Below are 16,215 nucleotides of genomic sequence, written 5' to 3'. Positions count from 1 at the left end.
TAGGGAAACCTTCAAAAATAGAATGTTCCCACCCCTCTCCACCTTCTACTTGAGACTTTGAACTGGAGTTGTAGATTAAGGCTCTGGAACCTCTTGAATTTTCTCCAGGAAAAGGGAACTGGCTTTCTTTTTGTTACGCATACCTGAGGGCCAGCCCTGTGAATTTAGAGGAAGCAAGGGTCTGCGTGTTCACTGCCTGCGCTTGCTGCAGAGACGCCCGTGCCCGTCAGGCATGTGTGCTTGTCACGTGGGCTCTCTGCTGTGAGGTGTTTTTCTCTTGTAGTTTCACAGCCCATGCTCCAGTGTGGGCGATGTGAATCCAGACTCACGCTGTGATGAGCGCAGGGGGCAAGCTTGCCTGGTCGGAAGCGGAATCTCCTGGGACAGGAGACCCGACGTGATGTGTTGTGGACCTTTTGCTGCCACGCAGGGAGGAGCCTTGGTCCCTTTTCTTCAGAGACAGTTTCTTCATCTGTCTGGTCTTTCACCAAAAATATTAACTGTCTCAAAACTGTTGCCACAATCATGTACCCCCATTTTGCCACCATAAAACAAAACAAGACAAAATTAAAGACAGATATTTCTCTGACTCAAAGCAAATATATAACCAAAAAGACAGTAACAAGTGCTGGCGAGGGTGTAGAGACATGGTAGCGCTTGTGCTTTGCAGGCAGGTGTGAAGGCACGGCCCTGGGCAGGCAGCCGGGTGGCTCCCAGGGTAATTAAACCTGTTGCCGTGTGGCCCCACCCGTTGGTAAATAATCAAGAGAATCCCAAAGCTGTCCGTGTTCACACGGGAACTTGTGCACACTTCACAGCGGCACCATTCACAACAACCGAAAGCTGGGAACAGCCCAAACATCCATCAGTGATTAACAAATACACAGAATGCGTTCCATCCGTGACATGAAATATCATCCGGCCAGGAAGATGGGCAGAGCTGTGACAGGCTAAGCACGGGCGAACCTTGAAGACAGGACGTTCAGTGAAAGCAGCCAGGCACAGAAGAGGAAGGACCTTGTGGTCCCGTTCCATGAAATGCCCAGGACAAGCAGACCCACAGAGACACAGAGTGGACTCCTGGTTGCCAGGGGCTGGGGGAGGAGGGTGGGTTTCGTTCAGGGGGACGGAAATGCTCGCATCAATCGTGATAACGGTTGCTCAACTCGGAATACACTAAAAACCATGGGATTGCACCCTTTAAAAGCAGGGAGTTGTGTGGTGTCAATCAAGACACCCACACACGTGCCGTGAACACCTGTGTGCAGGCTGTGGGGCGGCCGTGCGGGGCTGATGTCCGTGTGGGGCTGGCCCAGGCCTGCCCTTCCCTCCTGCTTCCTGGGTCACCGGGCAACTCTTCTGCAGCTGGGAGCAGGGGTTAAAGGCGTTCCCAGCCTGAGGTTCCCGCGGGTGCGGCTGGGTCGGACAGCACCTTCTGCCTGGTCCTCGGCCTGGGCTTGCTGGGCAGCTGTGCGGGGCTCAGGTGGCCGCCTCCTGCCCTCCATGCCAGGGAAGATCAGGTTGTATTCAAATCACCCTGTGTGAGGTTTCCACCAGGTCCTCACCTTCATTCTCTGCAGCTTTCCCCTTCCCCCTCCCCCCTCCTCCCCCCTCCTCCCCTCTCCTCTCCCCTCGTCTCCCCTCCTCTCCCCTCCTCTCCCCTCCTCTCCCCTCCTCTCCCCTCCTCTCCCCTCTTCTCCCCTCTTCTCTCCTCCTCCAAACATCCCTGCCATCTTGGTCTCTTATTTTCTTCACCCTTTTCAGCTGCTCTGCCCCTTTAATGAGAACTATTAGAAATTGCTGTGCAAGTAGCAGAAAGTGCAGCAGGAAGGAGCGAAGGAGCAGAAGGCTTCGGGGACAGAGCCCTGCTGGGAGGCTTGAGGGGAGCTCCACCAGGGATTCGGGACTTGCCAGGCTCTGCTGCCCTGGGAGGAGGAGCTGGGGGCTGTCCCTGCACTGCTGTGCTGGTAATTATGAACTTCACATATGGTGGAGTTTTTAATCCCTATTTATTTCTTACGGATCGTCTCTACTTTGTTTCCATAATCTTATTTATTGTTATTAGTAACCAGGTAACATTTTACCATGTGAAAATTAATTTGGGAATTTTAGGGCCAGGCACAGTGGCTCACGCCTGTAATCCCAGCACTTTGGGAGGCCAAGGCGGTCGGATCACCTGAGGTCGGGAGTTCGAGACCAGCCTGCCCAACATGGAGAAACCTTGTCTCTAATAGAAATACAAAATTAGCTGGGCATGGTGGCGCACGCTTGTAATCCCAACTGCTCAGGAGGCTGAGGCAGGAGATTGTTTGAACCTGGGAGGCGGAGGTTGCAGTGAGCCGAGATTGTGCCATCGCACTCCAGCCTGGGCAACAAAAGTGAAACTCCATCTCAAAAAAAAAAAAAGAAAATTAATTTGGGAATTTAAATGTGCAAATCTATTCAAATCCATCAAGTATGGCCTTCAGATAAGGAAGTCAAAGTGTGATTCTTCAGGCATTCCTTTCTCTAGGCGGCAAGAGGCTTACACTTGAAGGAGCCCAAGAGAATTGCTGTAGAAGGGATCAGAGCAAATGGCTGGGAGCTCCAGGGCGGGGAAGACTGAGAACCTTCCTTATGTGGGCCTGAGAGTGAGCAGAACTGTGGCTCAAGGGTGTGCGGCTGAGGTGTTAGAAAATAAGTCACACAGCAGAATTTTGTAAGTCTAAAGGCACGTTAATCATTGACATTTCCAAAATATTATTTCTTAATTGTGTAGGCCTTCACATGTCTATTTTAGATTTGTTGTGTGTGTATCTGTGACTGATGTGTCTCTCTCTCCTTTTATTTTTTTTGAGACAGGGCCTCACTCTGTCATCCAGGCTGGAGTGCAGTGGTGTGATCATGGCTCACTGCAACCTCCACCTCCTGGGATCAAGTGATCCTCCCACCTCAGCCTCACAAATAGCTGGGACTACAGGCGTGTGCCACCACGCCCGCCCAGCTAATTTTTTGTATTTTTAGTAGAGATGAGGTTTCGCTATGTTGGCCAGGCTGGTCTCCAACTCCTGGGCTCGAGCCACCCGTCAGCCTCAGCCTCTCAAAATTGTGGTATTAAAGGCAAGAGCCACCGCGCCCGGCTCATTATCTGATTTAAGGTTTTTGGAAGGAAATGCTGCTCCCAGAATCAGGCTGTGTGTGTTGCTGCCTCCGGCCCTCCAAGGCCCTCTGATGAGTTGTTTGAAGTTATCTGTCACTGAAACGGGTTGTGGTGGTGTCGGGCGGGTGCCCTGCTGGCCCCGGGAGCCGTCAGCCCCATGTCAGCCTGGAAGGAGCTCCACTGAGACTTGGGGCTCTGAGGCAGGCTTGTTCCTGCTGGCACTGCCCGGGGCCCTCCCTCCAGAGGCGCAGGCCGGGGCTGCAGAGCGGGTGCAGGTGACTTTGCCTTCCCAGGTGCCCCGGCAATCCCGCCGGCTCTGGAAACTTGCTCATTTCAAAAGCTCGTGTAGCGCGCCCATCTCCAGGAGGTCTCTGCGTGGACTCCTGCTGCCAATCTTCAGGAGTTTTATGCCCAGATAAACACAGCCCCCATTCAGAATCCCATCACATACGCTGAGGACGAAGGGAATCAATACTCCAGACTCACCACTTCCCCATGATTTCCCCGCGAGGAGGAAGGGAATCAATACTCCAGACTCAGCACTTCCTGTGATTTCCCCGCGAGGACGAAGGGAATCGATACTCCAGACTCACCACTTCCCTGTGATTTCCCCGCGAGGAGGAAGGGAATAAATACTCCAGACTCACCACTTCCTGTGATTTCACTGCACGCCGTTGCTGCTGGGCTCCAGGCTGTCTGGCTGGGTGCGTCTGGAGGTGTGGGTGCCACTGAACGGGGCCCTGCTCTCCTCTGTCTGGCTTTGGGGCCACACTGGTCACTTGAAATCGGCCAGGAATGTTCACACCACAGAAATCAGGAAGGGCCACACATTGGAGGAAATTGAGCTCACGTTTGAACAAAGGTTTTGTTGATCGTCTAATATTGCTAACCTGAATTAAATAATCTTGTCTATAGCGGTTACACTGCAATAGCACAAAAAAATTAAGACAATGTTTTTCTGGCATTTAAAACTTTACCTGATTCAACAAAGTTGCTTGTGACATTGATGAATGAGTGAAGCGCCAGCATTCCCAGTGTGGAAGCCAGAAGAGATGTCAGCCTAATATAATTTGTATGAGTGGGAGAAATGTTTTAATGGTCGACACGTATCACACTGTGATGACGCACTTTTTGAGAACGAGCTAGCAGAGGGTGCGTTGCCTCTGTTTGTCAAATCCTGGTTAAATGCAGCCCAGGATTGGCTTAGAGACAAGAGTCTGCTGTGAGAATCGATTAGTTCTGTGAGTTTGAAATAGAGGACTGTGTATCTCATTATTTTTTGTGAGTTGTGTGCTACACATCTTTTACACTAGTGCGATGTATGACTTAGTTAACCTAGTTGAGCTCGTGCATGCATCTTTCCCCTAGAGAACCAGGTTGTTAAACCTCTGTTGGGACCACCCACCTGGGGGTGCAGCCCCAGGCCTGTCCGTTCCCCTCTCGCGTACAGGCTGGGTGTGAACTAAACGTCGCTTGGGTTAAGGAAAGTTGTTTTCCCTGCCCCCCATTCCTTCTCTGGGGCTGCCTCCAGAGACGGGACGCTGCTGGGAGACGTTCTTCATGGTTTTATCTCAGTGCGGCGCATCAAGGGAGAAAGACCCAGTTCCTTTTGTTCCTCACTCTCCATTCAAGCGCGTGTGTCCACCCGGGGAGCAGCCTCGGAGCACAGGGAGGTTTGCCCACTGTCCGTGATCAGGAAGAAAGCATCTCTCTCCAAGGCAGACGTCAGCATTGTCGCCACTGCCCGTTATAAGAGACTAGGGTTCCCCAGGCTCAGGCCCTGCTCCCGAGGTGCAGCCAATATGTGTGCAGGCATCACTGGGTTCCCAATCCCAATTTGGTACTGCGTGAGGCAAACCAGGGCACCTGCAGACGCTCCAGCTCCGGCTCTGCTGTTGCGGTGATGTCCTTTGTCTCAGACGTGGACGTCTCGGGCCTCCTGCCTGTCCCTGTGAGACCTGCAGCTCCCTGGTGAGTGGGGCGAGGAGGTGGGGGCATCTTCACAGCTTCTCAGTTCTCAGCAGTAAGTAATGCCTCTCAGTCCTGGCTGCACCCAGAACCACCTGCAAGCTTTCTAATCAAGACGAATGTCTGTTCTTACTGCCTGGAGCCCGTCCTAGTCAAAGAATGGCAGTCTCTGGGTGGGTTCCGGGCATTTGTCCTGTGAGAAGCTCTCCTGTGTGTGCAGCTGCAGCCGGTGAGTGCAGGTGTGAGGTTCTGTGTGTGAGCTCAGGAGAGGAGTCGCAGCCCCAGGAGATGCAGCCTGGATGCGGGGCAGGCTCTGCTGCGCCAGGAACGCGGGGGCCCTGGGAGTTCCTGTGCAGCACCGGTGTGTCTCTGCTCCTTTGTGAACTCAGAAGGGCGGCTTCATTTCAGCCCACCTTTGCCTTCTCTTTCCTCGTTATTCCCTGGGTGTTTTCAGCCGCCAGTGAAACGGGTTTTGAACCCGTAGGATTTGCCTCAGTCTCCTGGTGGACACGTCTCTGTGGAGGAGAGGTCCCCTGTCTGCAATCGCCTTCTTTCCCATATTTTATTACCTGTTTATAAGAGTGAGCACAGTTAGAACCAGCTGACAGGGTTTGGAGTCGTGTTTCTCAGGATATTCCAGAGGCACTCCTGCTCCATTCATCTCAGGACTTGAAGTATTTTCCCCAGCGGCTCATTGTAGACCAGCTGGAGTCACAGGCGGTCGGAACCGCGAGAGTGCATGCGCTGGTGGCCGTGGTCTGCGGGCAGCATTTCCAGAGTGCTGGGTGACGCGGCCCCCGCGCCTTGAGGGTTATACTGCATCGGGAGACTGGGCAGCCCTGGGGAGGCCCGGCCTGGACAACCTTCTGGCTGACTTGGCTCCAAGGCCAGGTCTCCTCCTAGATGTTTAGGGATCACTTGGGTCTTGGGACGCGTGAGTCTCTGGAGTGATGTGGCAGCATCTCCTCTGTGGCCCATTGCTAACAGCCTTTGCACCAAGCACGAGAGGAGGGTCATTTGCACCAGGAGCGTGTAATTGGGGTACTGTTGCGTTTTGGGTGGACGGCCCTCTGCCACACGGCACTATTGGTGTTCTAGGTGGACGGCCCTGTGCCCTGGGGCACCATGTGCAGCAGGACACTGAACAGAAGGCACCCTGCACTCTGCCCACCAGATGCCAGTTGCACAGCCCATAGTGAAAACCAAGCGTGCCCTGGGAGGTGGCCCCTGGGGGAGACCCCTGTTTCAGCCGTTGTCGGGGTCAGGCCTCCAGTAAGCACAGTGGGCGCCTTCTAGGACCCCTCCTGCCACCCCGTCACCATAGACTCATTCTCCATGTGGTGGAAGTTTCAATTACATTGAATATGCCCATTATTGGGGAGGGTTTAACATCTAGCCCTGGTCACCCGCCCCTCAGCAGAACCTCCCATGCCCTCTGAAGAGCCGTGGAGACTGGAGGGAGCTGGAGGTGCTCTCAAGGAGACTGGACGAGAGGCAGACCCCCTGGACGGCAGTGCTGGGCCCTCCCTGGGCAGGTGGTGTCACCCAGTGAGTTTTGGAATCAGCCCGCAGAGACCTCTCCTCCTTCCACCGCCCACAGAAGCCCGCTGGTGCCGGGGCTCCCAGCAGCCCCTCCCGGCCAGGAGGATTGGGGGTGCCTTGCTTGAGGATGGCAGCCTGGGCTTCTGTCATTCATAACCCACAGGAGTCCTCCTGAGGGAGGAGCATGGTGCCCTGGAGAGCCCTGGACAAGACCTGGCTCCATCCAAGCCCAGCGCCCTCTGTCCCTCCTGAGCATGAGGATAGAGCAGGTGCCGTCTGCCCTCGACTCAGCCCAGAGGAAACCCCACTCCCACGGCCTCGCCAAGTTCTGTCTATTTCTGGCAGCTTCGCAGGCCCTTCGGGAAGGCACTTGTGTTGCCAGGGGTCGGGGGGTCAGGGTCATGCTGTGTCCTCAAGACGCTGTGTCCCGTGCCTCAGGCCCCCCCCCCCCCGCCTCTTCCTCTTATGGCCTCTGCACCGCAGTCAGCCCACCGAGATGTGCAGCCTCATCCCACGGAGGGTGCCGGGTGGGGAGGCCAGTGCGGACGGGCACTCAGGCCCACTCAGAGGCCAGTCACGGAGCCCCCGTGTCCAGAGGCGAACAGGAGCCAGGGGGCACACGGGCCTTGCAGTCAGCAGCTCAGAGCCCGGAGAGGGGTCTCTACCCACGCATGGCACAGAGGCTTCTGTGCCTCACTGAGACCCTGCCAGGGCCTGGAGGAGGACCTGTTCGAGTGAGGATCCCAGGGGCCGGGGCTGGGGTCGCTGTTCCAGGCTTCTAAATAGCCCAAAGTAGACGGGGCTCTTCATCATTTATTCAGATATTTTAGTCACAAGACTACTGTTCCGGTAAATACTTTATGTTGTTAGAAGACGCTGTGTGCCTAGCAAAATTTTTAGACTCCTTTGAATGTTTTGCGTTGGGACGACTAAAAGGCTGAGGTTGGGAGCCTTGAGAGCCGCACTTCCTCCAATTCTCCCGCAGGGTCTCCTTCCCCAACAGGCCCTGGGCTTTATTGCTGGGACAGGGTTGCTTTCGCTGGACCATGCACTGGGGCTGTCGCCATCACCTGCTCCACGTTATTTCAGTGAGGCCGACCTGTAGTTGAGTAAAACGCCGTGATGACGCGGGAAAGAGAAGAGCGCCCAGCCTGGGTGGGCACGGCCAGTCCCAGCACAGCCCTGGCCTCTCCAGGACGTCTTCTGTCGGGGTTGGTGCCAGGAGCTTTGCTCAGTGGAGCCCTGGGCCCTCGTCCTCACCCGTGGCTGCCTTCATTCCTTCCTCCGCCCTCTTCACTGGGCGCTGAGCTGAGCTGCTGAGCGCCTGGGAGACGCCCGCTGCTGTGTTGAGCAGTACATGAGGCCAGCCCCGCCTGAGGGCCCTCCCCGGGATGCCTGCAGGGAGGAGCAGCGCTGGGTGGGGTCTGCGGAGACCTCCCCATGCCCTCACAGCTCCTCCTGGGTACAGGGGTGTGGCTCCGGGTGCCGCGGGCAGCCCCGACAGCTCGCTGTCAGCACTTGGAGACCCTGTGTGGGCCTCCAGGGAAGCCTGGGCATCCTAACCCTCAGTCAGGGCTGGGCCTGTGCTCACCCTGAGGGTGCAGCTTCCCTCCATGGCCCAGAAGGGCTGCCGTGGGCTTGGGAGTCATGATGCTTCGGATCAGGGCCTTTGTTTTTGTTACTCACTGCCTGATTCCTGGAGTTGGAAATCAGGTTTTGCGGTGTTATGCTGTTTACATTAAATGTGTTTAAGTGCTGCCTTTTACTCCTGTTAGTTGAGTTTTCAGAGCCGATGCAAGGTGCTGTGTTGGCTGTTTTCATCAGTCTGCCGGCTGGTGAACACACCGCATATGTTTTAGACGCACGGTCTGTGGGAAAAGTGGTCATGAGAACTGTTACTTATTTGGCTGTTAGGATGAAACCAGTTTACTTTTCTTTTAATTCATTTATTTATCCATGCATGCAACAGATAATTAGGCACTTACTGTATACCACAGACAGCTTTGTCTTTTTATATGAACGTCTCTGTGCACCAGAAAAAAAAGAGAAAACGTGTCTCCTCTAAGAGAGACAGAACAGGCACCTTTGGTGAAGGTAACTGAATGAACTGTTTGGGGTGCGGTGGAGAAGAAACAGTTGCTTGGGAGCTGGGGCAGCCCCCGTCCCGCTCAGCTGTGGGGCTGCAGGGAGAGGCTCGGTCCTGGTGCATGTGGCACACACGGCGAGGCCCCGGGGCGACGTGGCCAGGCCGTGCCGTAGCAGCTCCAGCCCTCCTGGTCTGAGCAGCTCATTGGATGTTGGTGCGTCCAGCAGGCTCCCTGGTGTTGCTGTCGTCATAGCAACCAGGATGTTTCTCAGGAGTTTTTTGTGTTTTTTTCTGTTTCAATGCTTTATTAACAGTTGGAAACAAAACCAGTGCCTTGGAGGTGATGGCATCAGAAGCCTGAGGCAGGGAAATGGGCTTGCATTTTGTCCCACCACTTTCTTTTTTATTAAATGCATCATTAGCAGAAGTAGATTAAAAAGAAAGAGTCTCAGCCCCAGATGACAGTGAGCAGGGAGAAGGAGGTAAAGACGGGGCCATCGGGCGGGGAGGGAGGAACCTGGTGTGTTTGGGGGCCAGGGGACTGGGCATCATCGGGCAGGGAGGGAGGAACCCAGTGCCTTGGTGCCAGTGCGGGGGGACTGGGCATCGTTGGGCAGGGAGGGAGGGATGAATCCAGTGCGTTGGTGCCAGTGTGGGGGGACTGGGCATCGTTGGGCAGGGAGGGAGGGATGAATCCAGTGCGTTGGTGCCAGTGTGGGGGGACTGGGCATCGTTGGGCAGGGAGGGAGGAAGGGATGAATCCGGTGTGTTGGTGCCAGGGTGGGGGGACTGGGCATCGTCGGGCAGGGAGGGAGGGATGAATCCAGTGCGTTGGTGCCAGTGTGGGGGGACTGGGCATCGTTGGGCAGGGAGGGAGGGAGGGATGAATCCAGTGCGTTGGTGCCAGTGTGGGGGGACTGGGCATCGTTGAGTGGGGAGGGAGGAAGGGATGAATCCGGTGTGTTGGTGCCAGTGTGGGGGGACTGGGCATCATCGGGCAGGGACGGAGGGATGAATCCAGTGCGTTGGTGCCAGTGTGGGGGGACTGGGCATCGTTGAGTGGGGAGGGAGGAAGGGATGAATCCGGTGTGTTGGTGCCAGTGTGGGGGGACTGGGCATCGTTGGGCAGGGAGGGAGGGATGAATCCAGTGCGTTGGTGCCAGTGTGGGGGGACTGGGCATCGTTGAGTGGGGAGGGAGGAAGGGATGAATCCGGTGTGTTGGTGCCAGGGTGGGGGGGACTGGGCATCGTCGGGCAGGGAGGGAGGGATGAATCCAGTGCGTTGGTGCCAGTGTGGGGGGACTGGGCGTCGTTGGGCAGGGAGGGAGGGAGGGATGAATCCAGTGCGTTGGTGCCAGTGTGGGGGGACTGGGCATCGTTGAGTGGGGAGGGAGGAAGGGATGAATCCGGTGTGTTGGTGCCAGTGTGGGGGGACTGGGCATCGTTGAGTGGGGAGGGAGGAAGGGATGAATCCGGTGTGTTGGTGCCAGTGTGGGGGGACTGGGCATCATCGGGCAGGGACGGAGGGATGAATCCAGTGCGTTGGTGCCAGTGTGGGGGAACTGGGCATCGTTGGGCAGGGAGGGAGGGAGGGATGAATCCAGTCCGTTGGTGCCAGTGTGGGGGGACTGGGCATCATTGAGTGGGGAGGGAGGAAGGGATGAATCCGGTGTGTTGGTGCCAGTGTGGGGGGACTGGGCATCGTCGGGCAGGGATGGAGGAACCTGGTGCGTTGGTGCCAGTGCGGTGGGACTGGGCATCATCGGGCAGGGAGGCAGGGAGGGATGAATCCGGTGTGTTGGCGCCAGCGCAGGGGTATCCGGCCTTTTCTTGTCGTACGGCATCTGTCTTACAGGGAGTCCACAGAAAGCTTGTGTGTTTCCGTCCTGCATGTCCACCTTCGGAAGACCCAGCTGTTACTGCTGTGATTTGAGGCCCTGTGGGAACAAATCTCAGTTCCGTATTATCCACAAACACCATCTCCCGCAGGACTTTCAAAAGCTTTTTTCTCTCTCCTTTTAAGAAACACAGGAACTTACAGCTAAATATCTACACTCATTTGTTGCAAAAAACAAAGAAATCCCAGAAAACAAAACAAAAACAAAAAACTCCCAAAGACAAAAACAAAAAACCCAGTAAAATCCCAAGGGAAATATGGTCAGCGTCAGGTCACACTGTAAAGGTGTCAGAAGGAAAGTCAGCAAAGTCAAGCTGTGTTTGAGGGTAAGGACTTCTATCTGCTGCAGAAGCCGTCAGTTCCAAAACAGGGCTGGGAGGCTGGAGGGGCCCCTGTCCGACTTGCTGGGTGTGCTGCGGCTGCCCTCAAATTCAGGGGCAGCCGCGGCCACCAGGAAGGCTGCGTCTGCTCCGGGAACCTCAACTGCCATCCCCCAGGCTCCCTTCCCTCTCTGGAGAAGCTCGCCGGCCATGTTCTCCCCTTCGTGCCTGTGAACTCATCACACACCCTGCCTGCGTGTGCCGCGTGTGTGTGCGTGTGCTGCCTGCATGTGCTGCGTGTGTGCGGTGCTGCCTGCATGTGCTGCGTGTGCGTGCTACCTGCGTGTGCTGCGTGTGCGGTGCTGACTGCGTGTGCTGCGTGTGCGGTGCTGCCGGCGTGTGCTGCGTGTGCTGCGTGTGTGTGCTGCCTGCGTCTGCTGCATGTGTGTGTGGTGCTGCCTGCATGTGCTGCGTGTGCTGCGTGTGCGGTGCTGCCGGCGTGTGCTGCGTGTGCTGCGTGTGTGTGCTGCCTGTGTCTGCTGCATGTGTGTGCGGTGCTGCCTGCGTGTGCTGCGTATGTGCAGTGCTGCCTGCGTGTGCTGCCTGCGTGTGTGTGCGGTGCTGCCTGCGTGTGCTGCCTGCGTGTGCTGCGTGTGTGTGCAGTGCTGCCTGTGTGTGCTGCGTGTGTGCATGTGCTGCCTGTGTGTGCTGCCTGCGTGTGCTGCGTGTGGGATCTTCACATCGGTGGGAGCCTTCAGAAAGCCTGTCTTTTGACATGGGATGACCGACGTGAGGCCTGGCCTGGAGCCAGGTGCCTCCTAGCAGCCTAGCTGTGTTCTGCCATGCAGCGGGTGAAGAAGGCGCATCCCGGGAGAGTCGCCATGTTGAGGTGTGCTGAGGGTCCAGTGCCTATCGGGAAATACTCATTTGTTTTTTTCCACCAACCGATTATCATTGATGCTTCCTTAATGATTCCCAAAATAAAAATTTCCAGAACCTTTTGAATTAGAGGCGTCTCAGAGCCGGAGGAGCCTTCGAGAGCTGCTGTGTCTCTTGCTTTTGCAGTTCAGGACTTTGAGGCCCAGAGAGGTAGACTGTGTGTTGGGGGCACTGGCGGGAAATGGCCGCAAGCAGTGAGACCCTGAGAGCTGCTCCGTGTGGGCAGCAGCGGGTGCTGCTGGGAACGCCTGCCGGCGCCTCCACACGCAGAGATACGCGGCGCGGACACGGGAGGCGTTGTCCAGACCCTGGGGCTTCTGCTCCTTCTCACAGTGCCTCAGGTTAATATTGTGGATGAAAAGTCTTTAAAAAGCTTCAAACTGAGTTTATCTCTGCCCTTTGGAGTTTCTGGCATGCCAGTTTGCAAACTGGCATCTTTGAAATGAGCCGACTGCCCCATGTGAGCCATGACGTGTGCGCTTGCTGAGTTGACGCGAAACATTCAGCACGGAGTGGTGGAAGTGGGGTTCTGAGAAACTTCTACTCTGCTCCCGTTTTCGATTTTGTTTGTTTCAACAAGAATAAGGTGATGTGGCCCTGAGTGGCGCCAGCAGGAGCCTTGGTGTGGTCTCAGCGTGGTGCCTGTGCCTGCATCTGTCCTCTCGACCTGCGTCATGGAGACACCACTGCCAGGCGTCTTTAGAGCCAAATGACGGAGGCAGAAAAGGCCCTGGGGAGGCGCGAGTGTGTTTGAGGCGTTTTTTTTTTTTTTTTTACAGAATAGACTTAAACTGGGCATCCGCTGTCTGGATTGACAGCTGTCACTCATCCCTTCCTGCTCACTCCCTATTCTCCGGTAAACTGGGCCGTTAGGCTTGCCGCTGGGGCATGCTCCGAGCTTCCAGCAGAGAAGTCACAGCTGGGGTTCAGTTATGACCTCCAGACTGACCCCTGGCAAACAAGGAGTCCGGGATCACGGGCGTTTTCTGCAGGGCCAGCCAGGAACTGGCTCCGCTTCCTTCAAGCACGTTCAGGTGGCGTCTCTGTGGGCTTGAAGGAGGGAGACGTGGACCTAGCTTAGGTCTCTCTGGGACGCTTCTCTTAACTGGCAATTCGAACAGCTGGAGTTTACAGTTAACTCACGTCCACGAGAAAGAGCTCTTTCCTTTAATTCTGGCTCCAACTTTGACCTAATATAAAATAAAATTCAAAATAAAAAGGGACTCAGTGGATAAATGAATAAGCAAGACGAGGTCCGTTTGCATCATGGAAAGTTATTCAACCTTAAAAAAGAAGGGAATCCAGTCAGCGGCCACAGCAGGGGCCACCCTGGAGGACACTTGCTGAGTAGAGTGAGCCGGGCTGAAAGGACACGTCCTGTGGATCCCGCTGACGTGAGGCCCCAGAGCAGTCAGATCCACAGAGACAGAAAGTGGGGTGAGGGCCGCTGGGAGACAGCAGGAGGGGGATGGGAGTGAGTGTTGAATGGGGACCGAGTCTCCGTTTGGGAAGACGAGAGTGTTCCGGAGAGGACGGTAGTGATGGTTGCACAACTCGGTGAACGTGGTTAATGCCACACAACTGTGCACACGAGCAGGTCAGAGATGGAAAATTGATTGTTAAAAATTAAAATAAAGGGACTAATGCCAGTAAACAAGACACAGCAATCCTGAGTTCCAGGCTGGCGGGTCCCTGCTTGCGGGACTTGCATTAGAGGGTGGCGTGCGTGTCCCTCGCCTTTCGGCAGTACACGTGGGGTGCGCGTCCACGTTTTGACTTGTGGTGGCAAAAAAACCAAGACTTTATAGAGAGCTAGTGAATGCACACAAGCAAAGGCTGGTGTGTGGCTGTGAAGTAAATCTACTGTTTGGAAACGTGTCTGCGACGTAGCAGGGAACAAACATTTCTACGCTGCTGATGATGTATGTTGCTTTTACTTTTTAGGTGAAGCCAAAAACCTTCCCTCTTACCCGGGGCCAAGCAAGATGAGGGATTGCTACTGCACGGTGAACCTGGACCAGGAGGAGGTTTTCAGGACCAAAATTGTGGAAAAGTCACTCTGGTAATGTCTTCTGTTGCTTTACTTGGCACTGATGTGTTTTCTTTGGTGTAGAGAATGTCCCAAGGGTGTACGTCACCTTCCCATTTTCCCATGTGTGGAGAACGTCCCGAGCGTGTACGTCACCTTCCCGTTTTCCCGCGTGTAGGGAATTTTTCTGTGTGTAGACAATGTCCCGAGCGTGGACATCACCGTCCCATTTTCCCACATGTAGGGAATTTTTCTGTGTGTAGACAATGTCCCGAGCGTGGACATCACCGTCCCATTTTCCCACATGTAGAGAATTTTTCTGTGTGTAGACAATGTCCCAAGTGTGTATATCACCATCCCATTTTTCCATGTGTAGAGAATGTCCTGAGCGTGTACATCACCATCCCGTTTTCCCGCGTGTAGGGAATTTTTCCATGTGTAGAGAATGTCCTGAGCGTGTACATGACCATCCCGTTTTCCCGCGTGTAGAGGATGTCCTGAGCGTGTACATCACTGTCCCATTTTCCCGCGTGTAGAGAATTTTTGTGTGTAGACAATGTCCCGAGCGTGTACGTCACCGTCCTATTTTCCCACGTGTAGAGAATTTTTCTGTATGTAGATTATGTCCTGAGCATGTACATCACCTTCCCATTTTCCTCCTGCTTAGTTTGAGGAGGAGATGCTCCCTGGGGCTCTGGTGTGCAGGCAGCTGAGCTTCTGTCCTTGGTGGTGCATGGATGTGAACTGGTGTTGGCTAAATGCTCCCGCTGTCCAGGAAGTGCATGTAGGCGGCGGCCCCCCTGCGTGGACTCGCAGGAGTGCTTTTTAATTAGAGATGAACTGGGAAGCTCGCACTCCATAAAAGAGTACAAATTAAGGATTTCGAGAGGGGGAAATACTGAGAAAGCTTTTTTCTTCCTGTAAAATTTTCTAAAATAGCTATACAGAAGATGGGTGTTAACTGAGGTAAGAGGCCTAGAAAGTGTTTATTGATATGATTTGAGGAAGAGAGGAGTCAGCCAAGAAAAACAAACTCTTAAAATCAACAAGTTTCCCCCTCAACTTGAGCATGTGAAGATGTGGGTGCCGACCCCAGGATGTCCAGAGCACAACCAGAACGTGTGTTTCTGAAAAGCTCCAGCTAAGTGGCCAGGCCGTACTCGGAGGACCACTGCAGTTGAACACCAGGACATGGCACGGGGTGGGATGCACAGGGACAGGAAGCCATGGCGATTTATGTCGGGGGTGGGAAGAGAGAAGCCAGGGAGAGTGTGCCAGGCAGGGCCTCAGTGCTGCGGCCTCAGGGGAAGCATGGGGCGGCTGGGTTATAAGGGAGCGGCTTGGGGATCAGAGAAGATGTCCGTGTAGCTGTGACTCCACCAGGTTATAAGGAGCGGCTTGGGGATCAGAGAAGACATCCTTGCAGCTGTGACTGCACCATTCAGTTCAGAAGCGTGGGTCGTGTGCTTTGATCAGAACAGCTATTTTGATTTTGAGAACATGTTTAGCTAAAGAATTATATCCTTGCATCTGGCTACTTCCAAGTGGGAATGAACAACCCATGCTGATGACTGGGTGAGTTTACTTACTAGAAAACTGTGAGGGGTCTCCTGCCCCGGAGAGACTGGGGCTCATATCACTCCGTCAATGACAGTGCTTCCAAAAGGCTTTGGCGCAGCTGCCCTCCAGGCCGAGGAGTGAGAGTCATTTGTGTTATGTTAATGCACACTCCGGGTTCTTTGAAATAACTCGTCAAAAAGAACTGCAGGCTGAGGGGCATTGTCAGGCGCCCAGTGTGGCTTTACGAGAGTGTCTTGGGGTTGCCATGGCGATGACTGGGCACAGCCATTCTTCTGAAGAAAATGGGAAGAGACCGAGCACTTCAGAGGTGCCTTTGGAGCTTCCCTGGATAAAAGTCCCTTCTGTGTTTAAATGGTCTGTTGTTAGAGGCCTATGGATTGTGGGCCTGGAGAATTACTGGCAGTCTTTCTCAGGCCGGGATCCTCTCAGACCCCCTGAATCAGAGCCAGTGGGAGGAGAATCTGTTTGGGAACCTCTCTTTCAGGTGAGGTTGAGAAATGGGGGCCCGTTGTCTTTCAGATATTTCAGAAGAATTTAGAAATAGAAATCATGGTCATGGCTGGGTGTGGTGGCTCACACCTGTAATCCCAGCACTTTGGGAGGCTGAGGTGTGAGGATTGCTTGAGGCCAGGAGGTTGAGGTCGCAGTGAGCCATGATTACGTCACTGCACTTCAGCCTGGGCGACAGAGCAAGACCTTGTCTCAAAAAAACCC

General features: G+C 54.7%; 1 protein-coding gene across 3 annotated transcripts in view; it reads left to right on the top strand.

Moving 5' to 3' along the window:
• RASA3 (RAS p21 protein activator 3) overlaps positions 1-16,215 on the top strand; it is a 155,063-nt gene that overhangs the window by 42,743 nt on the left and 96,105 nt on the right. For 2 of the 3 annotated variants that reach the window (XM_055360280.2, XM_055360282.2), the window contains exon 2: positions 13,836-13,953. The exons of the other annotated variant lie outside the window; for it this stretch is intronic. In XM_055360280.2, the coding sequence (XP_055216255.1) occupies positions 13,836-13,953 (118 nt within the window). The remainder of the gene's footprint in view (positions 1-13,835; positions 13,954-16,215) is intronic. 3 annotated transcript variants of the gene reach the window in all.

The sequence above is a fragment of the Gorilla gorilla genome, chromosome 14 (genome assembly GCF_029281585.2).
Source record: "Gorilla gorilla gorilla isolate KB3781 chromosome 14, NHGRI_mGorGor1-v2.1_pri, whole genome shotgun sequence".
Classification (NCBI taxonomy): Eukaryota; Metazoa; Chordata; class Mammalia; order Primates; family Hominidae; genus Gorilla; species Gorilla gorilla.
Note: the sequence above shows the minus strand (reverse complement) of the source record. Positions and strands in the feature narration are given on the sequence as shown.